Source organism: Melanerpes formicivorus, unplaced genomic scaffold, assembly GCF_026170545.1.
Source record: "Melanerpes formicivorus ecotype bairdi unplaced genomic scaffold, bMelFor1.0.p_v2 SCAF_68, whole genome shotgun sequence".
NCBI lineage: Eukaryota > Metazoa > Chordata > Aves > Piciformes > Picidae > Melanerpes > Melanerpes formicivorus.
In genome coordinates, this window is record NW_027142420.1 from 3,348,808 (window position 1) to 3,376,605 (window position 27,798).

A 27,798-nucleotide genomic window follows, 5' to 3' on the forward strand; every position below is an offset into this window, starting at 1 on the left:
CCCAGCACTGATCCCTGGGGGACACCATTAGTTCCTGGCTGCCAGCTGGCTGTGGCACCATTCACCACCACTCTCTGGGCTTGGCCCTCCAGCCAGTTCCTAACCCAGCAGAGAGTGCTGCTGTCCAAGCCAGGGGCTGACAGCTTTGCCAGGAGTTTGCTGTGGGGTACACTTAATAAATGGTGCATATTTATGTTTCCAGTGATGAGATTCTGTGGCAATTAAGACCCAAAACCTTTAGTGTGCAGTCCTCAGGAGAATTTCTTGCCAGATACTTCAGTAATACGGAATGTTGCACTCTGGAGTCATGCAGGCTGACACTCCTGTGCTTCTGCATGCACTCAGTGTGGCAGTGAATGGGATCTGTCCCTGTTCCGTGGATCCAGCAGGAGAAGCAGGCTGGATTGAATTGCTCTGTGGTCCTGTCCATCTGCACTTCTTGCATTGCTTTTCACTCTTCTCCTAGAATTGTAGAATGGTTTGGGTTGGAAGGGACCTTAAAGATCATCTAGATCCAATCCCCCTGCCGTGGCCAGGGACACCAGTAGACCACACTGCTTAAGGCTTCATGCAACCTGGCCTTGAACACCTCCAGGGAAGAGGCATCCACAACCTGTTCCAGTCTCACCATCCTTGCTGTAAAGAATTGCTTCTTTATCTCCAGTCTGAATCTGCCCTCCTCAAGCTTTAATCCAATCCCTCTCATCCTATCACAATAGCCCTTGTAAAAAGTCCCTTCCTGACTTTCCTGTAGTCCCCTTTAGGTACTCAAAGGTCTCCCCAGAGCCTTCTCACTCTTCTAGAAAGATGATTGCATTCTTAGCTCTGTCTTGTATGCAGGCCTTAACCAGTGCTTCTCTGCTACACTGAGGATTTTTCAGCCTGTTTTTTCTGCTCTTTCATTACCAAAAATTGTTGCAATCAACAGATTGCTTTGATCTAGAACATCCAGGCAGGGCTGTATTCCCAGAATGCTTGTTAGCTACAATGATACACAAGTGATTCAGAAATTAAAAGGCAATGTTCTGGAAAGGAAATGAGGATCTGTCAGTGGGAAATAGCCCCATGTCTTGTAATTAAAATGAGTGGCTTATTTTATGGATCACATAAACTCTATTATAGGAGGAGACAAGGCTTGCAATAAGTGAACTGCTGCCATGTTACAGTAACATTGCCAACTGTGCAGTGTTCTGTGTTCCTTGTAGTAGAAGACAAAAAAGGTGAAATTAATGCAAGCTGAATTCTGTGCCACCCTTTACCAGGGTGAAAGCAGCAGTAATGACTTAGCCAGGCTCTTGCAGGCATTAACAATGCAAATGAACTGTTGATAAGAAGGACATTGAGATGCTGGAATGTGTCCAGAGAAGGGCAATGAGGCTGGTGGGAGGTCTGGAGCACAAGCCTATGAGGAGAGGCTGAGGGAGCTGGGGTTGCTTAGCCTGGTGAAGAGGAGGCTCAGGGGAGACCTTCTTGCTCTCTACAACTACCTGAAGGGAGGTTGTAGCCAGGTGGGGGTTGGTCTCTTCTCCCAGGCAACCAGCACCAGAACAAGAGGACACAGTCTCAAGCTGCACCAGAGGAAGTTTAGGCTCTAGGTGAGGAGAAAGTTCTTCACAGAGAGAGTGATTACCCATTGGAATGTGCTGCCCAGAGAGGTGGTGGAGTCACCGTCCTTGGGGTTTCAAAAAAGGACTGGATGTGGCATTTGGAGCCAAGGTTTAGTTGTCACGAGGTGTTAGGTGGCAGATGGCCCTGATGACTGTAGAGGGGGTTGGACTAGATGATCCTTTGGAGGTCCCTTCCAACTGGGAGGTGATTGGACTAGATGACCTTTGGAGGACCCTTCCAAGCCAGCACCATTAGTGATTCTGTGCTGTATGTGCTGTATAAATACCTATGAGGAGAGACTGAGGGAGCTGGGGTTGCTTAGCCTGGAGAGGAGGAGACTCAGGGGTGACCTTATTGCTCTCTACAACTACCTGAAGGGAGGTTGTAGACAGGTGAATGTTGGTCTCTTCTCCCAGGCAACCAGCACCAGAACAAGAGGACACAGTCTCAGGCTGCGCCAGGGAAGGTTTAGGCTGGAAGTTCTACACAGAGAGAGTGATTGCCCATTGGAATGGGCTGGCCGGGGAGGTGGTGGAGTCACCATCACTGGAGGTGTTCAGGAGGAGACTTGATGAGGTGCTTGGTGCCATGGTTTAGTTGGTTAGGTGATGTTGGATTGGTTGATAGGTTGGACACAATGATCTTGAAGGTCTCTTCCAACCTTGTCTGGTCCATTCCTTTTCCATTCCATTCCATTCCATTCCATTCCATTCCGTTCCGTTCCGTTCCGTTCCGTTCTGTTCCGTTCCGTTCCACTTCTAGTAGCTCTTTCCTGCAAATGCCGGAAGGTACAAGAAGAACAACTAGCGTTAGGAGAAGGCATTCTGTATGAAGTGAAGGTTTTGTGCAATCCTTTGGAGCCAGAGTCATAAGCAAAATGCAAACACCATTGCCACGCTCCTGCGAGTCTCTCTGCTGGCGCAGCAGCTCGCGCTGCGCGGCGGCGGGCGCGTGGTTGTCTCTGCGTGCAGCCCTCGGATGAGATTTCATAAATATGAAATGGAGCTTGGGAAAGATGTTCTCAGCTGTGCTACATGAGAGGATGAATTTTCTAAGTGTACATAAACATACCTACTTGTCATACTTGTTAGTGACAATAAAATTGACTTCATCTGAAATTTTTATGATTTAGAATGTGTTAAAATAAGCAGGCAGCCTCTTTAATGTTGCATTACGGCAGAGAGGAGTTAATTTTAGAGGGGAAAAAAGGTTTATTTATGTCTCTTTTTTATTGATTTCTTTTTTTTTTTTGCATTTCTTTGCTCTCAGGAAGCTATACTCTTTACAAGTAAACATAAGGGAGGAATAGATTTGTTTCCATTTGACACAATAGTTTATTTTCCTTTCTGATGTGTTTTTCTGACTGTGCGCAGCTTTACACACTACGAGGCTCAGAAGCCTGGGAGAGGATGTGGTAGTTTTAGGTTATGCCTTTAAAATTTCCTTACAGATCTGGAGCTGAGAAGTAGAAAAATGTAAATAAATCACTGTTGGGTGTGAAAAGGAAAAACAAAGATAATTCTAAACTATTGAATGGGAGAGATATCTGCCATGAGACAGGCTGTACCAAAGCATTCTGGGGGCTGCTCTTCTCTTCTCTTCTTGCTTCATTGTTTCTGGAGAGGGCCAGGAGGGTGAGCAGAGGGCTGGAGCACCTCTCCTATGAGGACAGACTGAAGGAGTTGGGGCTGTTCAGTCTGGAGAAGAGAAGGTTCTGAGGTGACCTAATTGTGGCCTTCCAGTATCTGAAGGAGGCCTACAAGAAGGCTGGGGAGGGACTTCTCAGGATCTCAGGTAGTGATAGGACTAGGGGGAAAGGAATGAAGTTCTTCACCGAGCAAGTCATTCGTCATTGGAATGTGCTGCCCGGGGAGGTGGTGGAGTCACCATCCCTGGAGGTGTTCAAGAGGGGATTGGATGTGGCACTTGGTGCCATGGTCTAGTCATGAGGTCTGTGGTGACAGGTTGGACACGATGATCCTCGAAGTCTCTTCCAACCTTTGTGATACTGTGATACTGATACTGTGATACTGTGAAGCTGGAGGTGGGGAGATTCAGGCTGGAGGTGAGGAGGAAGTTCTTCACCATGAGAGTGGTGAAGTCCTGGAATGGGTAGCCCAGGGAGGTGGTTGGGGCACCATCCCTGGAGGTGTTTAAGCCCAGGCTGGCTGAGGCTGTGGCCAGGCTGATCTAGTGTGGGGTGTCCCTGCCCATAGCAGGGGGGTTGGAACTAGCTGATCCTTGTGGTCCCTTCCAACCCTGACTGATACTATGATACTAAAATTCTAACCAGCTGTGTTTTCTGTGGGATACAAATAATTTTAGGTACAGTAGGACTCATTTCTGAGTGATTCTATGGTGCTATGATACTAACCTGCTTCTGCTTGACCTTGGCTGCATTGCTTAAGTCTAACTGCTGCTTTTTCCTCTGCTCCTTTCTTCCTTTTGGGGGAAGGGGGTGGGGGGAGCAGAGCGACAGCTTCCCTGGTCTCTGACCAGAGGGGGTCTCGTGTTGGTTGTTAATTGTAAATATCTGTAACTATTGTAACTCCTGGATATTTTGTACATATCCCTTGCATTCCATTGTAGACTGTAGTTTTGCCTGTACATACAGCTTCCATTTGCTTCCAGCTGAGCTGGTCTGGCAAAGTTAATGTTGGGGGAGGAATTTCATCCCACCACAGAGGACAACGAAAGGAGAGCTCAGAATCATGTCCTGTCATGCCTACAGTTTTACTTGCTCAAAAAAAACTGTTTGCTCACAAAATTAGTCACATGGAGTTACTTAGGAGTCTCAATATTTGCCAATATCTGTTCTGAAATACTTCATTAAGTGGCATTGCTTTGACAATACTCACAGAGAAATAAATGAGGCCAGACAGTTAATTTTTTTGTGTGCTGTTTTCCTGCAGTAGATTCCCTTAGTGGAATTCTCTTGATGCCTTCAGTTACCCAAACCAGTCGTGCTGCATACCTCAGGTTACCAGAGGAAGTTGTAGAGTCTGTTCAGAGGTTTGGGGTTTGTTTTGTAGATGCTTTACTGGATCTGTGTCTTGTTGGTCTTCATTGTGGAGAGGTAAATAGCCCCTAGATGGTAATGGCAACGTGGTTGGAAGGTAATGCAGAGCAAGGAATCAAAAAAATTGTGCATATATTCAAGCACTTAGCTTCTCAAAGCTGGCTTTTGCTTGTCTTACAGTTTGTTAAGCATGTTACTTAAAAAAGAAATCCAGGCTGGATGTGGCTCTGAGTAACCTGATCTAGTGTGAGGTGTCCCTGCCCATGGAGGGGGGTTGGAACTAGATGATTCTTGAGGGCCCTTCCAACCCTAACACTTCTATGATAGAAGAGGGGAGATTGAGAATAGATATAGGGAAGAATTTTTTTCATGCTGGTGGTTGTGAAATGCTGGCCCAGGTTGCCCAGATAGGGTTGAAAGGAGGGCAGGTGGTGGAGTCACCATCACTGGAGGTGTTCAGGAGGAGACTTGATGGGGTGCTTGGTGCCATGGGTTAGTTGTTTAGGTGGTGTTGGATTGGTTGATGGGTTGGACACGATGATCTTGAAGGTCTCTTCCAACCTGGTTTATTCTATCTATTCTATCTAAAGCCCCATTCCTGGAAGCATTCAAGGTCAAATTGGAGGAGGCTTTGAGCAACCTGATCTAGTTGCAGATGGAATGGAATGGAATGGAATGGAATGGAATGGAATGGAATGGAATGGAATGGAATGGAATAGAATAGAATAGAATAGAATAGAATAGAATAGAATAGAATAGAATAGAATAGAATAGAATAGAATAGAATAGAATAGAATAGGATAATAAACCAGGTTGGAAGAGACCTTGATGTCCCTGCTCCCTGCAGGGGGTTGGACCAGATGACCTTTGAAGGTGGCTTCCAACCCAAACCATCCTATGGCTCTATGACTCCTATGACTGAATGAATTTCTGTTATGTTATGAATGATTTGTAGTGCCTAAGGCTAATTAATCACTTTGTAAATGCAGCTCACCAGACAATCATTGTATCAGGAAACCCTGCATTTATGGTGTGATGCATGGCTGTAGTGGAAGATTTCCCTGGGTTTCTGTTTCTGCTATTTAGAGTTTCATTTCAGAGGGTTGGATTGGTTGATGACGCGATGATCTTGAAGGTCTCTTCCAGCCTGGTCTGGTTTGGTCTGGTCTGGTCTGTTCTATTCTATTCTATTCTATTCTATTCTATTCCATTCCATTCCATTCCATTCCATTCCATTCCATTCCATTCCATTCCATTCCATTCCATTCCATTCCATTCCATTCTACTGAACTGCAGCATTTCAATACACTTCTGTTTGATACTAGCTTTCAGAATGGTATTTCTGTGTCTTCCATGCTCTCACCTTTGTCATTTGGAGCGGTGTGTGCCTGTGCTCATATGCACACAAACCTACCCCTGCACCATCTCCCTGAATCTTTGGCACTTCCAAGTAGCAAGAGGACCATATTCTAATTCAATGTGGGTATTATGAGATTGCAGTGAGATACTGAAAGCTGTGACTGAGAGCAGATGAATACCCCCTTACATGGATTTAATAGATCTTTATGAGGGTGTGTGTGCCCATCAGTTACTCTTAAAGGTGGTGGTACATCTCTTTGTGCTCTGTGCTGGCATTCATAAAAATGAATGTAATTAGCTTTTAAAGTGGATTAGTTACATGGTTTTACACTTTTGTGTAGATACAATTATTCAAAAGCAATTTACTTTTACAGTGAGTTAAGCTAAGGCTGCTGAAGAACTTCAGTAAGTTCTGAAGGAGGGAGACTTCATGTGAACCCACAGGAAATTCATTTCCACCCCTGGTTTTGAATCTACACTTCCAAAGGAATGAAGGCCTGAGTTGTGTGTGCTTTGAGGGCTCTAAGTGAAAGATAGGGAAGTTCTGGATGATGTGTGGTGACCCACAAAGTCCATGCCATTCATAGCTGGTCTGCAGAACACTGGCAAATAGGGGTTTTTTCATCTTGAGGAGTTATATCCCTGTGACCTCCTTGAAGGGGGGAGGTGGGTAAATTTACTAAGAGATTAACCCCCTGCTTTCTAGCCAGTCCTCAGTGATTACAGGGGCTAGGGGTAGCTGGACTGTAACTCTTCTTAGGGATGCCAATTAAGGTGGCAAATATCAATACCTTGGTTTTCTCTTGTGGGACTGCAGCCATATAGAATCAGAGAATTGTCAGGGTTGTAAGAGACCTCAAGGATCAGATAGTTCCACCCCCCCTGCCATAGGCAGGGACACCTCACACTAGATTAGGTTGCTCACAGCCACATCCAGCCTGGCCTTAAAAAACTTCCAGGGATGAGGCTTCTACCGCCAGCCTGGGCAACCTGTGCCAGTGTCCTACCACCCTCATGGGGAAGAACTTCTTCTTAACATCCAATCTGAATCTACCCAGTTCTAGTTTTGCTCCATTCCTCCCAGCCCTCTCATTACCTGACACTCCAAAAAGTCCCTCCCCAGCTTTCTTGTAGCCCCTTCAGATGCTGGAAGGCCACATATGGTCTCCTGGGAGCCTTCTCCTCTCCAGACTGAACAGCCCCAACTCTCTCAGTCTGTCTCTGTAGGAGAGGTGTTTTTTGGTTGCACAAACATTCCTTCATGGCCTTTGAAACTTGATGTCCACAGCCAAACCTCAACTTCTGCCAGGAATAGCTAAAGGCTGTGATAAAATAGGACAAAGGCATTGCAGGGCCACACCTGGCCTCAGCCAACATCCCAGTTTTGATCTCATCACCAGACGTGGACAGCTGGGCCTTCGCACAGTAGCAGGGTCTGCTTCAGACCTAGATGCTTATCAGCAAGTTATGCTTTCCTATTTCCAGTATTTGTGCTTCCAACAGTGTGTCTCAGGGACATTTCCATACTGTCCTTGATGACTTGCAGCTGCCTCAGACAGGAGAATCACATACTCTGTTTGAAATCAGTGATCTTGGGGTGCTTCACAAATTAAAAGGCAAAAGGTCCTAGTTAAGAATTTTCCACAGGAGCCTACAAGTCCTGTGACTAATGGATGTATTGTCAGTCACACACGTGTAAATATCTTGCTCTAAATTGCAAGCTCTGCAAATTACTAATAATCATGATTTTTCTTCACTGAATGGCCTTAAGCTTTCATTTAAGCAGGTGTAACAGTTTTCCATTACTCATTAAAGCTTCAAGCAGGATACAAATTGGAAAGACAATTTAATTTAGAGGTAATCTATTTTGTATTTCGCTCATAAAATGAAAGGGAGGTTTAGATTAGATGTTAGGAAGAAGTTCTTCACCATGAGGGTGGTGAGGCCATGGAACAGGTTGCCTGGGGAGGTGGTAACAGCCTCACAGAATCATAGAATAGTTAGGGTTGGAAGGGACCTCAAGAATCATCTAGTTCCACTCCCCCTGCCCTAGGCAGGGACCCCTCACACTAGATCAGGTTGCACAGAGCCACAAAGGCTCAGAGGATGAGGTTCAGAGCCTCATCCCTGGGTGTTCTTAAGGCCAGGCTGGATGTGGCTCTGGGCAGCCTGATCTAATGGAAAGTGTCCCTGCCCATGGCAGGAGGCTTGGAACAAGATGATCCTTGAGGGTCCCTTCCAGCACCCACAACTCTACGACTCTGTGACAGAGCTGTGAAGCAAATATTAAACCTAGGTTAATCATTCTTCATCTATATATACCTCAGTTTCTTACCTAAATCACAGCTTGATAGCTTCAATGGATAGATTCATAGATTCATCAGTGTTAAACAGCAAATTTTTAGGGACATTCTCCATTTTTCCCTGTGGGTGTGCTGAAAGGTCGAGCAATACACACGAACAGACACAGATAAACAGGCACAGGCCTAGCACTTCCTTTTCTTTGGTACTCTCTTGGCCATCATGTGAGGAGAGGCTGAGGGAGCTGGGGCTGCTTAGCCTGGAGAAGAGGAGGCTCAGGGGTGACCTTATTGCTCTCTACAACTACCTGAAGGGAGGTTGTAGACAGGCAGAGGTTGGTCTTTTCTCCCAGGCAACCAGAACAAGAGGACACAGTCTCAAGCTGTGCCAGGGAAGGTTTAGGCTGGATGTTAGGAAGAAGTTCTATACAGAGAGAGTGATTGCCCATTGGAATGGGCTGCCCAGGGAGGTGGTGGAGTCACCATCACTGGAGGTGTTCAGGAGGAGACTTGCTGGGGTGCTTGGTGCCATTGTTTAGTTGATTAGGTGGTGTTGGATTAGCCGATAGGTTGGACATGATGATCTTGAAGGTCTCTTCCAACCTGGTCTATTCCATTCCATTCCATTCCATTCCATTCCATTCCATTCCATTCCATTCCATTCCATTCCATTCCATTCCACCCTATCTATTCTATTCTATGATCTTGAAGGCCTCTTCCAATCTGGTCTATTCTATTCTATTCTATTCTATTCTATTCTATTCTATTCTATTCTATATTCCATTCCATTCCTTCCATTCCATTCCATTCCATTCCATTCCATTCCATTCCATTCCATTCCATTCCATTCCATTCCATTCCATTCCACCCTATCTATTCTATTCTATGATCTTGAAGGTCTCTTCCAACCTGGTCTATTCTATTCTATTCTATTCTATTCTATTCTATTCTATTCTATTCTATATTCCATTCCATTCCATTCCACCCTATCTATTCTATTCTATGATCTTGAAGGTCTCTTCTAACCTGGTCTATTCTATTCTATTCCATTCCATTCCATTCCATATTCCATTCCATTCCATTCCATTCCATTCCACCCTATTCTATTCTATTCTATTCTATTCTATTCTATTCTATTCTATTCTATTCTATCCTATTCTATCCTATTCTATTCTAAATATTCCATTCAAGACAGACATTTGGAAGGTGGTGAACAGTGATATGCTTAGCAGTAACCTTTCCTCCTGACGTGATAATGTCCGTGTGCCTTGTTTTGTTTGGCTTTGCCTGGCGCTGATGAAGCCTGAGGCTGCTGTTCCTCCGGAGCCGCTGATAATTTTGTGTGTTATCTGATGAACTGACACATTTGGTTGAAATCAGACAGAGCCCTTAGGCTGGGCATGGGTTTAATTTAAAGCAGCATCAAAGGTTTGCACTGTGTGCTGTTTAATCATCGTGTTTATCAGGCAAAGAAAAATTACCGGAAGGACCGTAGGGAGAGGGTTATCTTAAGGAGCAGTAACTTGGGAAATTGATAATAACTCCAAGGTAATTTACAGCTAACTTTTACATTCATTAATGTAACATTTCCCACTAATAATTGCGGTGCGTGTCATGTTCTAATTAAATTGGAGACATTAGCGCTGGCTTTCGGTTTCGCTGAACTCTGAGAGGGTCAGGGGAAGGCATTAACGTGGAATTAAAGGGAAGCCTCCACTGCTGCTCCTGCTGCAGTGAGTATTTCACTTGCCTGTAGAGCCCTTCTGCTAGTGTTTTGTGTTACAGTGCATACAGTGAATCATAGAATCAACCAGGTAGGAAAAGACCTCAGAGATCATCAAGTCCAAGCTATTACCTAATACCTAACACCTCCTGACAGCTACACCATAGCTCCAAGTGCCACATCCAAGCCTTTTTGGAACACCTCCAGGGATGGGGACTCCACCAGCTCCCTGGGCAAATCTGAGGGTGACTTGAGGAAATGTGTCTATCCTTAATTGCAGTCAGTGACATAAAAAGGCAATATTTTAAATCAGAGCGTGCTAGCATAAATTACTCTGAGGTTTCTGTTTGTATTTTCTTTAGCTGGGTCAGTTTTGTACAGCTAGAGCAGGCTGCTCACAGCCACATCCAGCCTAGCCTTAAAAACCTCCAGGGATGAGGCTTCCACCACCTCCCTGGGCAACTTGTGCCAGTCTCTCACCACCCTCATGGGGAAGAACTTCTTCCTAACATCTAATCTGAATCTACCCACTTGTAATTTTGCTCCATTTCCCTCAGTCCTGTCACTACCCAACACTCTATAAAGTCCCTCCCCAGCTTTCTTGTAGCCCCCTTAAGATACTGGAAGGCCACAATAAGGTCTCCTTGGAGCCTTCTTTTCTCCAGACTGAACAGCCCTAACTCTCTCAGTCTGTCCTTATAGGAGAGGAGCTCCAGCTCTCTGCTTATCCTCATGGCCCTTCTCTGGACACCTTCCAGCACCTCCAGATCTTTTTTGTAGTAGGGGCTCCAGAACTGGACACAGTGCTCCAGGTGGGATCTCACCAGAGTGGAGTAGAGGGGGAGAATCACCTCCCTTGGCCTGCTGGATACACTTCTTTTGATGCAGGCCAGGCTCTGCTTGGCTCTCTGGGCTGCAAGTGCTCACTGCTGGCTCCTGTTGAGCTTCTCCTCCCCCAGCACCCCCAGGTCCTTTTCTTCAGGGCTGCTCTCAAGCCAGTCCCTGCCCAGCCTATATCAGTGCTTGGGATTGCCCCGACCCAGATGCAGGACCTTGCACTTGATCTTGTTGAACTTGATATTTGTTTGTAGGTGGCATAGCTAACACCTCAGTTCCAGTGAAGAGCTGGAAGGAATTTTCAGGGTATTAGTAAGACTTCAGGAGAAGTTGTTAAATGAGGATGTTTCTCCTGTAGAATGGCACTTGAGTAAAGTAGATTAATGTGTTAGGGTAATAACCGCACAGGAGGTCAATGGTGCAAGATGGAGGTTGCAGCCCTTTCATTTCCATGTCCTGGGCATGGCATGGTTCTGCTGGGAGAGGTACTGGATCTCTCTTGCTTGGGCCAGCACATTCTGCTATCATTAATACTACATCTCTTTGTTTTTCAGGACAAAGAAGGCGTGGAGGGGGTATCTGTGGGAGCCATTCTTTCTGACTACCAGAGAGTTCGAGTTGAAGATGTGTAAGAAAATATTCATCTTTGTGCATTCTGAAAAGTGCTTGATGTATTTGTTTGCTAACTCACATTCTGGAGCAGCCTGATGCTTTATTTCTTACTTTCTATCACTCCAAATTAATTCAATTTGTTAATACAAATAGGGCTGGAGCTCGTCTCCTATGACGTTGAGGCCCTGTCCCTGGAGGTGTTTAAGCCCAGGCTGGATGAGGCTCTGGCCAGCCTGATCCAGTGTGGGGTGTCCCTGTCCAACCACCTCCCTGGACAACCCATTCCAGGGCTTCACCACTCTCATGAGGAAGAACTTCCTCCTCACATCCTGCCTGAATCTCCCCACCTTCAGCTTCATTCCATTCCCTCTAGTCCTGTCACTACCTGAGATCCTGAGCAGTCCCTCCCCAGCCTTCCTGTAGCCCCCTTCAGATACTGGAAGGCCACAATGAGGTCACCTCAGAGCCTTCTCTTCTCCAGACTGAACAGCCCCAACTCCTTCAGTCTGTGCTCACAGGAGATGTGCTCCAGCCCTCTGATCATCCTCGTGGTCCTTCTCTGGACACCTTCCAGCACCTCCACATCCCTCTTGTAATAGGGGCTCCAGAACTGGAGGCAGTACTGCAGGTGGGGTCTCCCCAGAGCTGAGCAGAGGGGGAGAATCACCTCCCTTGCCCTGCTGGCCACACTTCTCCTGATGCAGCCCAGGATCTGATTTGCTTTCTGGGCTGCAAGTGCACATTGGGAGCTCATGTTGAGCTTTTTGTCCCCCAGCACCCCCAAGTCTCTCTCCTCAGGGCTGCTTTCCAGCCAGTCCCTGCCCACCCTGGATTTGTGTTTGGGATTGCCTCGACCCAGGTGCAAGACCCTGCCCTTGGTCTTGTTGAACCTCATGAGGTTGGCTTGTGCCCACCTCTCCAGCCTGTCCAGGTCCCTCTGTAGCTATATATGTATATTTGTAGCTAGAGTGAGTCTGTCTAACATGTGTGAGAAAGCTCACCCATTAGATAAATAATGCTAAACAATGCTAAGTGACAAATAAATGGAATCTTTTAGTACCCTGAGCTGGTCCCATAGTTAGATATTTTTAAGTCTTTCAGGAGCTAGGCATTGCACATTTTATCAGCAGCTGATGGTACTTGACAATCTGCAGAAGGGTCACCTACCTAATTTGATGAACAATCAAATGCTGTGGATCCAGTGCTGCTCAAATATGATATATATCAAAACAAATAATTAAATTTACATTAACAAATTGCTACTTTGCATTGCAAGCTATGTAATTTTTCCTGAGTGATTCTGTTCCTTGGGGACTGATCCAAATCACAGGTTAGTTGAGTTCAGCATATTGCATGGGTGACGTGTGCCATGTTTATCACAGAGCAGTAACTCTTCCCTCAGCTGTGCTTTGAAGAGGGAGCACTTCAAATGGTAATGTTGCAGAATGATTTGGGTTGGAATCATCTAGTTCCAGCTCCTCTGCCACGAGCAGGGACACCTTCCACTAGATCAGGTTCCATCCAATCTGGCCCTGAATGCTTGCAGGGAAAGGGTCACCCACAATTTCTCTGGGCAGCCTCTCCAGTGTCACAGTGAAGAATATTCCTTCCTAATGTCTAATATAGATCTGCACTTCTTCAGTTTAAAACCATTACTCCTTCTGCTATCACTAAACTTAGGAAGAAAGAGACCCTCCTCATCTTACATAAAGTCCCCTCTATGTACTAGAAGGCTGCTACAAGCTGAACAATCCCAATCCTCTCAACCTATTCTCATAGGGGAGGTGCTCCAGCCCTTTGATCATCTTTGTGACCCTCCTATGGACCTACTCCAAGAGGTCCATAGCTTTCCTGTGCTGGGGACTTCAGAGGTGAATGCAGTACTCCAGATGGAGTCTCATCAGGGTGGAGTAAAGGGAGTAGTATTGCTGTTTGACATGTTGGAGTGAGCGCAGAGGAGGGCCACAAAGACGATCCAAGAGCTGCAGCACCTCTGCTGTGAGGATAGGCTGAGGGACCTGGGGGTGTTCAGCCTAGAGAACAGCAGGCTGGGGAGACCTTAGAGCTGCCTTCCAATACCTAAAGGGTTCCTACAGGAAGGCTGCAGAGGGACTTTTCATCAGGGTGTCTAGCTGCAGGACAAGGGGGAAGGGTTTAAAGCTGAGGGAGAGTAGGCTTAGACTGGATCATAGGAAGGCATTCTTCTGTACAAGGGTGGTGAGACTCTGGAATAGGCTGCCCAGGGAGGTTGTGAATGCCTCCTCCCTGGGAGCATTCAAGTCCAGCCTGTATGAGGCCTTGAGCAGCCAAGTCTGGTTGAGAGGTGTCCCTGCCCATGGTGGGGAGCTTGGAGTAGATGATCTTTGAGCTCCCTTCCAACGGAAGCCATTCTAGGATTCTATTGGAATCAAATTTGTAAAAGAAATATTATTTGAAGCTAGTAGTAAATGAGAGAAGTCAACTTAATTTTACACCAGTCATGCTGTACACAAACATAATGCCTGGCTTTATCCAATTTCTTGTTTTTAAGGTGCAGAAGGCTGAACCTTCAGCCTTTAGCTTACCTTTGGCGTCGGAACCAGGAAACCCTACTTAAAGAAATGATCTCCTCTAACATTGAAGCCATAATCATTAAAGTGGCAGCTTTTGGTAAGTATGCACACTGTGAGCAATTTTCTCTGCTTAAACTTCCCATGGGCAAATCCACAACATAGCAGAGAGCAGCTGAAACTTACTTTTATTTAACATGTTTTAGGATATGAAGTGAAGAGGAGGCTCAGGGGAGACCTTATGGCTGTCTACAACTACCTGAAGGGAGGTTGGAGCCAGGTGGGGGTTGGTCTCTTCTGCCTGGAACAAGAGGACACAGTCTCAAGCTGTGCCAGGGGAGGTTTAGGCGGGATGTTAGGAAGAAGTCCTTCCCAGATAGAGAGATTGGCCATTGGGATGTGCTGCCCAGGGAGGTGGTGAAGTCCCCATCCCTGGAGGTGTTTAAGAGGGGATTGGATGAGGCCCTTGGTACCATGGTTTAGTTGATGAGATGGTGTTGGGTGATAGGTTGGACTTGATGATCTCAAAGGTCTTTCCAAAGCTGGTCTATTCCTATTCTATTCTATTCCTATTCTATTCCCATTCCATTCCATTCCATTCCAGGCAACAAAGTTGGTGAGGGGTTTGGAACACAAGCCCTATGAGGAGAGGCTGAGGGAGCTGGGGTTGCTTAGCCTGGAGAAGAGGAGGCTCAGGGGTGACCTTATTGCTCTCTACAACTACCTGAAGGGGGGTTGTAGACAGGCAGAGGTTGGTCTCTGCTCCCAGGCACCCAGTACCAGAACAAGAGGACACAGTCTCAGGCTGTGCCAGGGGACGTTTAGGCTGGAGGTTAGGAGGAAGTTTTACACAGAGAGAGTGATTGCCCATTGGAATGGGCTGCCCAGGGAGGTGGTGGAGTCACCATCACTGGAGGTGTTCTGGAGGAGACTTGATGGGGTGCTTGGTTGCATGGTTTAGTTGTTTAGGTGGTGTTGGATGATAGGTTGGACACAATGATCTTGAAGATCTCTTCCAACCTGGTCTATTCCTATTCTATTCCTATTCTATTCTATTCTATTCTATTCTATTCCATAAAGAAAAACATAGTAAATTGCATCATAATTCCTGAATAATTCAACCTGTCTGCAGTTCATTCATGGAGGAGACATGGGAAAGATGGAAAGCAGAAGGCACTGAATGAATTTTGTAATTGTTTTTATTTTCTCTGTGTGTGTGTGTTCTAGTTTGGTTTTGATTTGCAGTCAAGATGCACATTCCCTCACTTACACTGCTAACAAGCAGTGTAATTCAGTAGTGTTTCTCCTCAGTCCTGCAAGGCCAGTTAGAAGCCCATTGTTTTCTACTCTGAGGTCCCTCTTGGAAAGAAATATCTTTTTCTTTTCTAAAGGAGCAGTTTTTCAGGCCATGTAAAGTACATTTTGTGTTATTTTTGCCCTAAAATGGAATGCTTTCATTGCTTAAGAGGACATGAAGCAAAACCACCAGCCCACAGAGAATATCCAGCTTGCTTTGTTCCCATCAGAAGCATCTTTAAAAGGAAAAGATATGATTTAAATAATAGATAAAACTGTTTCACAGGTAGACATCATTGATGACCTGTCTCATGCTTGAGGCAAGATAAGCTTGCCTTTTGTATTCTGCAGCCTTAAAAACCTTAAACTGCACTGGTAAGTGCACAAAGAGTGCTTTGTGGCCTATCCATTGAAGGAGCAAATGCCATAAATACTTGTGGGTGGCAATTAGGTAGAAAATCTTTCCAAGTTTGTTTTTTTTCTTCTTCTTCTTCTTCTTCTTCTTTTTTTTTTTTCTTTTCCTTTTGGCTACAGGTAAAAGAAAGATCTTATCAGAGTCAATTTCTCACCTGCCTCAGGCAGATGTAATTAGATGTAAGCAAATTTAATGGAGCTTGTGTGCTCTGGGGCCATTCTGTAATGCTTTAATAATTGCATGCCTTATTAAAGTGGATTTAAGGTATGAAGGGCTGTTTAACATATCAAGTGGCAAAGAAGATAAGATACAGTTTAACTTTTTGCCTCTTGCATTAATAATGGAAGCTAAACTGTAATGAAAATATTTGAAAGAACAGATTTGAGAGTCTGAAGGGTAATGCACTGCTGGTACATTGCACAGATGTTAAATGTGAGAGGCAAATCTGTAACCTGAGCTTGACGTTCATCAGCGCTGGCATACTCCTCCACCTGCCTTGTCCTTTATTAGAATAAACCTTTATTAGAATAAACCAAACCAGGTTGGAAGAGACCTTCAAGATCATCGTGTCCAACCCATCAACCAATCCAACCCACCCAAACAGCTAACCCATGGCACCAAGCACCCCAGCAAGTCTCCTTCTGAACACCTTCAATGATGGTGACTCCACCACCTCCCCAGGCAGCCCATTCCAATGGGCAATCACTCTCTCTGTATAGAACTTCTTCCTAACATCCAACCTGAACCTCCCCTGGCGCAGCCTGAGACTGTGTCCTCTTGTTCTGGTACTGGGTGCCTGGGAGAAGAGACCATCATCAGCCTGTCTACAACCTCCCTTCAGGTAGTTGTAGAGAGTGATAAGGTCACCCCTGAGTCTCCTCTTCTCCAGGCTGAGCAGCCCCAGCTCCCTCAGCCTCTCCTCATAGGGCTGTTCTCCATTGCCTTAGTGCCAGGATGGGCATGGTAAAAGGCTGTCATTTTATGCAGAAAACACATAATTATGCAAGTCAATGAGCAGTAGTTTAGTGCATTCCCCTAAACCCACCATTACAAATGAATACCATCAACTTTGCCCGTGGCAAGAGTTTTCTGCCTCAGAGTAGTCTCTTTCTCCAGATGGGATACCAATTGCTCTCAGTGACATGCAAAAGAACTATTGTTAGCAAGCCTCCACCACAGGCCTTCTGTTGATCTATAAGTAGCTCAGCTTTCTTTCCTTTAGAGTATATTTCAGAAGCTTTGATGATGGGAGAAGAGCATTACCTCAGCTAGAAGCAAACCTGAGCTATCAAAAAAGAAAGAGAAAGCTTTTTCTGCATGTTTATCTCCAGTGCCATTTTCCTGCTGACAAAGATGCCTGTATGATGCATGATGCTTTTATATTTGAAATATACCCCTCCTAAGTGGAAATCCCAGAAAGTCAGAAGGAGGTTACTCAGTAATAACTGAAACAGAAGCAGCTATTGATTGTTTTTAACATGTGTGTGCCTGAAATCCCAGTTCTAGCCATTGCTCATATGAAACTGTAATATTATATCCTGAAGTTCAATTTGGGATCAGTTTGGAACAGGTTGCCCAGGAACGTTGTGGATGTCCCTTCCCTGGAGGTGTTCAAGGCCTTGAGGAACCTGGAAGGTGTCCCTGGTTGTGGTAGCAGGGTTCACAGGATCACAGCATCTCAGGGGTTGGAAGCAACTCAAGGAGATCATTGAGTCCAAGCCCCCTGACAGAGCAGGACCATACAATCTAGCTCAGGTCACACAGGCATGCATCCAGATGGGCCTTGGAAGTCCCCAGAGAAGGAGACTCCAAAACCTCTCTGGGCAGCCTGTTTCAGTGCTCTGTGACCCTTACAGTAAAGTTCCCCCTTGTGTTGAGGTGGAACCTCCTGTGCTGCAGCTTACATCCATTGCTCCTTGTCCTATCCCAGGGAGCAAGTGAGCAGAGCCTGTCCCCTCCCTCCTGACCCCCAGCCCTCAGATATTTATAAACATTTATTAAATCCCCTCTAAGTCTTCTCTTTTCCAGACTCAAAAGCCCCAAGTCCCTCAGCCCCCATCACCAGGGGAGTGCAGTGCTCCAGTCCCCTAATCATCCTCATAGCCCTCTGCCAGACCCTCTCCAGCAGATCCCTGTCCCTCTTGAACTGGGGAGCCCAAAACTGAAGGCAGTACTTGAGATGAGCTCCCAGCAGGGCAGAGTAGAGGGGGAGGAGAACCTCCCTGGATCTGGGGACACACTCTTCTTAATACACCCCAGGATCCCATTGGCCTTCTTGGCCACCAGGGCACATTGCCGTCCCATGCAGAACTTGTTCTCCACCAGCACTCTGAGGTCCCTCTCCCCAGGGCTGCTCTCCAGCAGATCCCCTCCCAACCTGTACTGCTGCAGTTTATTATTCCTCCCCAGATTCAGGACTCTGCACCTGGGGAGGACTAATAAACTGGAGTTGGAACTAGAGTCAAGTTGGAACCAGATTCTCTGAATCTATCAATTCTCTGAATCAATGAAAGAAACAGCATGCTTTGAAAATGTCTCTGGCTTTTAGTGCTGAGCTATTTTCAGGTCATTATTGGGGAAGCTGAAGGAACTTATCATCACAGAGGAGTGTACTTGCTTTCTCTACATATCTTCAAACGGAAGCTCAGACAACTCACAAACATAACAAGATGTTCCTCATTTCCTTCTATTAAGCCATCAATACATGATCCCAGTTGTTCTCTTCCATTTTGTGCTGTAAGAATTTCTTTACTTATTAATAAAGAAACTAAATGTTTGCATTGTTCTTAGCTGGTGATTGTTCCATTGCTTTTCCCTTGGGCAGTTACCAGACACTGAAGCTGTAGTGAAGTCTGTGACAGTCTTCACAAACTTTGCTTTTCACAGAATCACAGAACAGCAAAGTTGGTGAGGGGCTTGGAACACAAGCCCTATGAGGAGAGACTCAGGGAGCTGGGGTTGCTTAGCCTGGAGAAGAGGAGAGTCAGGGGTGACCTTATTGCTCTCTACAACTACCTTAAGGGAGGTTGTAGCCAGGCAGATGTTGGTCTCTTCTCCCAGGCAATCAGCACCAGAACAAGAGGACACAGTCTCAGGCTGCACCAGGGGAGGTTTAGGCTGGAGGTTAGGAGGAAGTTCTATACAGAGAGAGTGATTGCCCCTTGGAATGGGCTGCCTGGGGAGGTGGTGGAGTCACCATCATTGGAGGTGTCTTAAGATTAGACTCACTGTAGCCTTCAGAAGAACTTGGGCACAAGCCAACCTCAGGAGGTTCAATAAGAGCAAGTGCAGGGTCCTGCAGCTGGGTCGAGGCAATCCCAGGCACAAATTCAGGCTGGGCAGTGACTGGCTGGAAAGCAGCCCTGAGGAGAGAGACTTGGGGGTGCTGGTGGAGGAGAAGCTCAACAGGAGCTCTCAGTGTGCACTTGCAGCCCAGAAAGCCAATCAGATCCTGGGCTGCATCAGGAGAAGTGTGGCCAGCAGGGCAAGGGAGGTGATCCTCCCCCTCTGCTCAGCTCTGGTGAGACCCCACCTGGAGTACTGCCTCCAGTTCTGGAGCCTCTAGTACAAGAGGGATCTGGAGGTGCTGGAAGGTGTCCAGAGAAGGGCCACAAGGATGATCAGAGGGCTGGAGCACCTCTCCTATGAGGACAGACTGAGGGAATTGGGGCTGTTCAGTCTGGAGGAGAGAAGGCTCTGAGGTGACCTCATTGTGGCCTTCCAGGATCTGAAGGGGGCTACAAGAAGGCTGGGGAGGGACTGCTCAGGATCTCAGGTAGTGATAGGACTAGGGGGAGTGGAATGAAGCTGGAGGTGGGGAGATTCAGGCTGGAGGTGAGGAGGAAGTTCTTCCCCATGAGAGTGGTGAAGCCCTGGAATGGGTTGTCCAGGGAGGTGGTTGGGGCCCCATCCCTGGAGGTGTTTAAGCCCAGGCTGGATGAGGCTCTGGCCAGCCTGATCTAGTGTGGGGTGTCCCTGGCCATGGCAGGGGTGTTGGAACTAGATGATCCTTGTGGTCCCTTCCAACCCTGACTGATACTATGATACTATGAACTTTAGGTGCCACCAGTTCTTCAAACCAATAATTATGATTTGTTCAGCATTTTACTAAGTCAAAATGGAATTATTATTTTTATTGGTTTATAATATCAAAAGCTACTCCTCAAAATCCAGACATTTAGATTTTTGAACATACTAAAGAAAAGCCCAACCCCAAACCATGTTCTTGTGAGTGAGGCAAGGCTTCGGAATGGGGATTTTATTAGCTGAATGTAATGCCCTGAAAATGGAGCTTGATTTTTCTAATGGTCTAGATAAATGCAAGTAATATCAAGTAGTTACCCCTCAGGTGAGGCCTTTATGCTGCAATAATACATGTGTACAAAACGAGCCCCTTGAATTACAGTTCTTTTGTGTAAGTTAACACAAGTGAAATGCCTTTTAGTAACGTTCTTGGGGGCTTTTTATACATTTTTCTTTTGCACTCCAGAGCAGAGCCCTGAATTTTTGCCTCAGTTTTTGACATTGATGCAGTTCTCTACAGCACTTAGCTTGCAGCTCTACCTAAGAGGGCTCTGCAGCCATTGTTGATGATATCTGCAGGAAGGAGTTCTGCTCCTGTCAGTGGATTTATCAGGAATTACAGATGGAGTAAGATTTACTTTGAAGTGATTATACCATTTATACCATTTGTTCTATCACATACTGATTTTTACAGGAAAACTAGGCCACAAAAACTGGGGATGAGAGCACAATTTGTTTTCCTGCATGCTGTTGTTTAGCCTGGAGAAGAGGAGGCTCAGGGGAGACCTCATTGCTCTCTACAACTACCTGAAGGGTGGTTGTAGCCAGGAGGGGGTTGGTCACACTATCACAGTATCACTTAGGTTGGAGAGGACCTCGAGGATCATCGAGTCCAACCTATCAACACAGACCCCATGACCAGACCATGACACCAAGTGCCACGTCCAGTCTCCCCTTGAACGCCTTCAGGGTCGATGACTCAACCACCTCCCTGGGCAACCCATTCCAATGCCGAATGACTCGCTCGGTGAAGAACTTCCTCCTCACCTGGAGTCTAAACCTCCCCTGGCGCAGCTTGAGACTGTGTCCCCTTGTTCTGGTGCTGGTTGCCTGGGAGAAGAGGCCAACCCCCTCCTGGCGACAACCACCCTTCAGGTAGTTGTAGAGGGCAATGAGGTCACCCCTGAGCCTCCTCTTCTCCAGGCTAAACAATCCCAGCTCCCCCAGCCTCTTCTCATAGGGCTTGTGTTCAAGGCCTCTCCCCAGCCTTGTTGCCCTTCTCTGGACACGTTCAAGTGTTTCGATGTCCTTCCTAAACTGAGGGGCCCAGAACTGGACACAGGACTCAAGGTGCGGCCTAACCAAAGCAGAGCACAGGGCACTATGACCTCCCTGCTCCTGCTGGCCACACTATTCCTAATGCAGGCCAGGATGCTATTGGCCCTCCTGGCCAACTGGGCACACTGCTGGCTCATATTCAGGTGGCTGTCGATCAGCACCCCCAGGTCCCTCTCTGTTTGGGAGCTCTCCAGCCACTCCGACCCCAGCCTGTAGCTCTGCATGGGATTGCCGTAGCCAAAGTGCAGCACTCGGCACTTGGACTTGTTGAATGCCATCCCATTGGACTCTGCCCATCTGTCCAGTCGGTCGAGGTCCCTCTGCAGAGCCTTTCTACCCTCTAACTGACCAACATCTGCCCCTAACTTTGTGTCATCTGCAAACTTGCTGATGACTGACTCAACCCCCTCATCCAGATCATCAATGAAGATGTTGAAGAGTGCCTTCTCCCAGGCAAGCACACTAGAACAAGAGGTCACAGTCTCAAGCTGCACCAGGGGAGGTTTAGGCTGGATATGAGGAAGAAGTTCTTCGCAGAAAGAGAGATTGGCCATTGGAATGTGCTGCCCAGGGAGGTGGTGGAGTCACCATCACTGGAGGTGTTCAAGAGGGGATTGGAAGTGGCACTTGGTGCCATGGTCTAGTCATGAGGTCTTGGGTGATAGGTTGGACTTGATGATCTTTGAGGTGTCTTCCAACCTTGGTGATACTGTGATACCTTTGGAGGTGTCTCTGCCCCAACCCATTACAGGTACTGGTCTATCTCAAAGAAGTAAAGCCCTTCTTGCTGTCTTGATGGCCCATAATAAATTGGCTGATGCAGTTCAGCTGAGGAGTTAAAAATGCATTGAAAATAATGGAGCATAACATTCTAGGGTTAACATTCAGCCATAGATGATGCAGTTAAATAAAACAGGCATTAACTTCAAGGTCAGTCAGTGAAGTAATAAAAAATGAATATTTTAATTGAATTGTAATTGCTTCCCATTGATACATGCAAGTTAAATAAAATAGATGTCAGTGCTGCAAATTATAGTTCCCTTCCTAATTAACTTCTTAATTCTACATATAGTCATCCAGCCCCTGGACCTTGCTGTTGGTTTATCCACCCATCCAGCTTTCATCACATCTTCTTTCATGAAGGAGAAATCTGGAGGATGTGGTTCAATGGGATGTCCCAAGGCATTGTTTTGGGTTTAGTTTCTTCCTAGCTTTAACTCTTTTTAAGAATCTGAATCACAGAATTGTCAGGGTTGGAAAGGATCATCTAGATCCAACCCCCCTGCCATGGGCAGGGACCCCTCACACTGGATCAGGTTGCCCAGAGCCACATCCAGCCTGGCCTTAAAAAATTCCAGGGATTGGTCTTGCACCACCTCCCTGGGCAACATGTTCCAGTGTCTCACCATCTTCATGGGGTACAACTTCTTCCTAATATCCAAACACAGTTGGGAAAGCAGTAATAGGAATCCAATAGAGTAGAGTAGAGTAGAGTAGAGTAGAGTAGAGTAGAGTAGAGTAGAATAGAATAGAATAGAATAGAATAGAATAGAATAGAATAGAATAGAATAGAATAGAATAGAATAGAATAGACCAGGTTGGAAGAGACCTTCAAGATCATCGTGTCCAACCTATCATCCAACACCAATCAACCAACTAAACTGTGCAACCGAGCACCCTGTCAAGTCTCCTCCTGAACACCTCCAGCGAAAAACAGACATCCTGCCAGGGGCAGGGACACCCCACACTAGATCAGCCTGGCCAGAGTCTCATCCAGCCTGGGCTTAAACACTTCCAGGGACAGGGCCTCAACCACCTCCCTGGACAACCCATTCCAGGGCTTCACCACTCTCATGGGGAAGAACTTCCTCCTCCCCTCCAGCCTGAATCTCCCCACCTCCAGCTTCATTCCATTCCCCCTAGTCCTATCACTACCTGAGATCCTGAGCAGTCCCTCCCCAGCCTTCCTGTAGCCCCCTTCAGATACTGGAAGGCCACAATTAGGTCACCTCGGAGCCTTCTCTTCTGCAGACTGAACAGCCCCAACTCCTTCAGTCTGTCCTCACAGGAGAGGTGCTCCAGCCCTCTGATCATCCTCGTGGCCCTTCTCTGGACACCTTCCAGCACCTCCACATCCCTCTTGGAATAGCGGCTCCAGAACTGGAGGCAGTACTCCAGGTGGGGTCTCCCCAGAGCTGAGCAGAGGGGGAGAATCACCTCCCTTGCCCTGCTGGCCACACTTCTCCTGCTGCAGCCCAGGATCTGATTGGCTTTGCGGGCTGCAAGTGCACATTGAGAGCTCCTGTTGAGCTTTTTGTCCACCAGCAACCCCAAGTCTCTCTCCTCAGGGCTGCTTTCCAGCCAGTCCCTGCCCAGCCTGGATTTGTGCCTGGGATTGCCTCGACCCACATGCAGGACCCTGCACTTGCTCTTGTTGAACTTAATGAGGTTGGCTTGTGCCCACCTCTCCAGTCTGTCAAGGTCCCTCTGGATGGCCTCCCTTCCCTCCAGCCTGTCTGCTGCACCACACAGCTTGGTGTCATCAGCAAACTTGCTGAGGGTGCACTCAATGCCACTGTCCATGGCACCCACAAAGATGTTGAACAAGACAGGTCCCAGGACTGGTCCCTAAGGGACTCTGCTTGTCCCTGGCCTCCACTGGGACATGGAGCCATGGACAGCCACTCTTTGGGTGCGGCCAAGAGAAAACACTTCTTTAGCCTACTGCCTTGCCTCTTAGCATCGAGGACATAATGCTAAGCTGGTATCAGGTGGAAGACATCACTGGAACTCTTGAAGTGCAACAAAGATATTTCAGAATGATTTCCACAAGCATAAATTATCATTAGCTTGTGTCTCCTAACACACATTTCTAGTCTGTTACTAAAGAGCAGTAAACCAATACCAAGCCAAAAAAAAGAAGAGGGAGCTAAAAACCCCTCAGCCCTCTTCCACTTGAATTATTGAGCAGATTTTAAAGTGTTCCCCTAGATATGGAATTTTTAATATGCTTTAATGAAATATTTAAAAACCTGTATTAATGTTTTGAGATCTCATTCATAGCCTAAAACTGCCACAACTTGTTTTAGTTTCCCAGGAATTTGAATAAAGCAAGACCCTGACTGCAAAAATTAAAGAGCATCTCAGCTATTTGAACTCAGCCACGGCTTTATATAAATAGTGCTCCACACATTTATATAACAGCTTTCATCATCAATGAACTAAAGTGCTTTGCAAGGTACCTACTTCAGAAATTGCTTCTAAATGGAGTAATTCTGCTGACAGCTCTTTAATGATACCCATTATTGTATAAAGCAGGAGAGTAGGAAAAAATAGACAAGGATTGCATTCAGTACAAAAAAAAAAACCCTCCAAACTGCAATTAAGAGTAGTAAAAAATGTGATCACTGACAACTTCCCAGGGTGCCTTCACTTTCAAACACCATATTCTTTTTGGTGTTTTTTTTTTTTTCATATTTACTTCACAAGTTAAGGCCTTTTCACAGAATCACAGAGAACACCCAGTTGGTAGAGATATGAAAGATCATCCAGTCCAACCCTCGACCCAACACTGAAGGGTCAGCACTAAACCATGTCCCTAAGCGCCAGGTCCACAGGCTGCTTGAACACCCCCAGGGATGATGACTCCAGCACTGCCCTGGGCAGCACATTCCAGCGTTTGAGAACTCTTAGAGTGAAGAAATATTTCCTAAGACCCAGCCTAAACCTCCCGTGGTACAGCTTGAAACCATTTCATCTGGTCCTGTCTCTTGCCACCAAGGAGCAGAGACTGCCCCCTCCTCAGTCCAACACGCCTTCAGGGAGAGCAATGAGGTCTCCCCTCAGCCTCCTCTTCTCCAGACTGAACATCCCCAGCTCCCTCAGATGCTCCAGGCCCTTCTCCAGCCTCATTGCCCTTCTCTGGACAGGGTCCATCCCCTCAATTACTCTCATGTCCAGCTACGATATTTGTTTGGCTGAAGAAGTTACCATCAACCAGCACCAGAACAAGAGGCCACAGTCTCAAGCTGCACCAGGGGAGGTTTAGGCTGGAGGTTAGGAAAAAGTTCTTCACAGAGAGAGTGATTGCCCATTGGAATGGGCTGCCTGGGGAGGTGGTGGAGTCACCAACATTGGAGGTGTTCAAGAGGAGACTTGATAGGGTGCTTGGTTTAGTTGACCAAGTTGGTTTAGTTTAGTTTAGTTAATCAGGTGGTGTTGGATGATAGGTTGGACGCAATGATCTTGAAGGTCTCTTCCAATTTGGTTTATTCTATTCTAAATTAAATCTCTTGAAACAGTTTCTCCTGAGTATTTTTTATCCTAGTACTATTTCTGCCAATTATTTGGTGTATTCCTGAGAGGTGACCATTTAAGATGGCAAAACTCAGAAAGTCAAAACACTGAAGCAGGAACACAGGGAGCTGGGGTTGCTTAGCCTGGAGAAGAGGAGGCTCAGGGCAGATCTTATTGCTCTCTACAGCTATCTGAAGGGAGGTTGTAGCCAGGAGGGGGTTGGTCTTTTCTCCCATGGAACCAGCACCAGAACAAGGGGACACAGTCTCAAGCTGTGCCTGGGGAGGTTTAGGCTGGATGTTAGGAAGAAGTTCTTCCCAGCAAGAGAGATTGGCCATTGGAATGTGCTGCCCAGGGAGGTGGTGGAGTCACCATCACTGGAGGTGTTTAGGAAGAGACTGGATGAGGCATTTGGTGCCATGGTTGAGTTGATCAGATGGTGTTGGGTGATAGCATGGATACAATGATCTCAAAGGTCTCTTCCAACCTGGTTTATTCTATTCTATTCTATTCTATTCTATTCTATTCTATTCTATTCTATTCTATTCTATTCTATTCTATTCTATTCTACTCTACTCTAATCTACTCTACTCTACTCTACTCTACTCTACTCTACTCTACTCTACTCTACTCTACTCTACTCTACACTACTCTGTAGGAATTAGCAAATACTAAGAATCATAGAATCAATAAGGTTGGAAAAGACCTCAAAGATCATCAAGTCCTTTTTGTTTGTTTGTTTGTTTGTTTTGTTATGTTTTGTTTTACCAAGGAAAATAAATCAAACTGTAGATATTACAGAGGATATTTTGTGGTGAGACAACAGGTTCAGCACTCAAGAGATTCTGTAACTCCGAATTTCTATCTCCATTTGGTTTAATTCTTACCTTTATTTTTTTCTGCTGTGGGTAGCACACACAGAATGTGATTTTATAAAAAGGTTTTTGTTATGGAAAACAGTTTGTGATCCTTCCAGTAATCTGCAGGAACAAGAAATTACCTCTTATTTTACTGTAATAAGTGTCTAGGAGGGAACTTGAGACTCGGAGGTAATTGCTGTGTAGTACTTCTGTTTATTTCACTGATCAGTGAAATTCCAAGGAAAGGTAAACAACAGCTTTGGCAGTACATGAACAGTGAGAAACTCATCAGCCTAATTTCCCACAAAAAAGGAAATGGAAGAAGCTCTTCCCCATGAGGGTGGTGAGAGGCTGGCACAGGGTGCCCAGGGAGGTGGTGGAAACCTCATCCCTGGAGGTTTTTTAAGGCCAGGCTGGATGTGGCTGTGAGCAACCTGCTGTAGTGTGAGGTGTCCCTGGCCATGGCAGAGGGGTTGGAACTGGATGATCCTTGAGATCCTTTCCAACCCTGACAATTCTGTGATTCTATGAAATCAGGTACCCTGATGGAAGAAGAGATTCAGACTGGGGAGATTCAGACTGGATGTGAGGAAGAAGTTCTTCCCCATGAGAGTGGTGAAGCCCTGGAATGGGTTGTCCAGGGAGGTGGTTGGGGCCCCGTCCCTGGGGGTGTTTAAGCCCAGGCTGGCTGAGGCTCTGGCCAGGCTGATCTAGTGTGGGGTGTCCCTGCCCATGGCAGGGGGGTTGGAACTAGATGATCCTTGTGGTCCCTTCCAGCCCTAACTGATACTATGATACTAAAATTCTAACCAGCTGTGTTTTCTGTGGGGTACAAATAATTTTAGGTACAGTAGGACTCATTTCTGAGGGAGACATAGAATCATAGAATGATTTGGGTTGGAAAGGACGTCCAAAGGATGTCTAGTCCAATGCCTCTGCAGTGAGCAGGGACGTTCTGCACTAGATCAGGTTACTCAGAGCACTGCTGAGCCTCACTTTGAATGGGCAACCTGTGCCAGAGTTCCACCACAATCATGGTAAAGAACTTCTTATTAGATATGCTATTGGATATCTAACTCTCCTCTCATTTCAGACCATTGACCCTCATCCTATCACTGTAGGCCTTTGCAAACAGTCCCTCTGCAGCCTTCATGTAGCCCCCTTCAGGTACTGGCAGGCTGCTCTAAAGTCTCCCTGGAGCCTTCTCCTCTCCAGACTGAGCACCCCCAGCTCCCTCAGTCTGTCCCTATAGCAGAGGTGCTCACACCCCCTGATGATTTTTGTGGCCCTCCTCTGGACCTGCTTCTGTAATGGAAAAGAAAAAATAAATGAAGCCTTTCTTGATGTTCTGACAGTATTTTATTTTATTTTTTTCAGGTTTAGATCCAGACAAGCACCTAGGAAAAACTCTGGATGAAGTGGAACCTTACCTTTTGAAGGTGAGTATTACTTATTTGAAGGTGAGTATTACTGATACAGGTAAAGTTGCAGGTAAAATGCAGCACAGGCAGAAATTCAGCAAAATTAACTTAATCCATAATTACTCAGTTAGTTTTAGGCTTT

At 46.3% G+C, this 27,798-nt stretch overlaps 1 protein-coding gene across 1 annotated transcript in view; it reads left to right on the plus strand.

The window, feature by feature from the left end:
* DPH6 (diphthamine biosynthesis 6) overlaps positions 1–27,798 on the plus strand; it is a 224,724-nt gene that overhangs the window by 33,852 nt on the left and 163,074 nt on the right. The window contains exons 4-6 of the mRNA XM_068162922.1: positions 11,401–11,474; positions 13,989–14,107; positions 27,613–27,674. Of these exons, the coding sequence (XP_068019023.1) occupies positions 11,401–11,474; positions 13,989–14,107; positions 27,613–27,674 (255 nt within the window). The remainder of the gene's footprint in view (positions 1–11,400; positions 11,475–13,988; positions 14,108–27,612; positions 27,675–27,798) is intronic.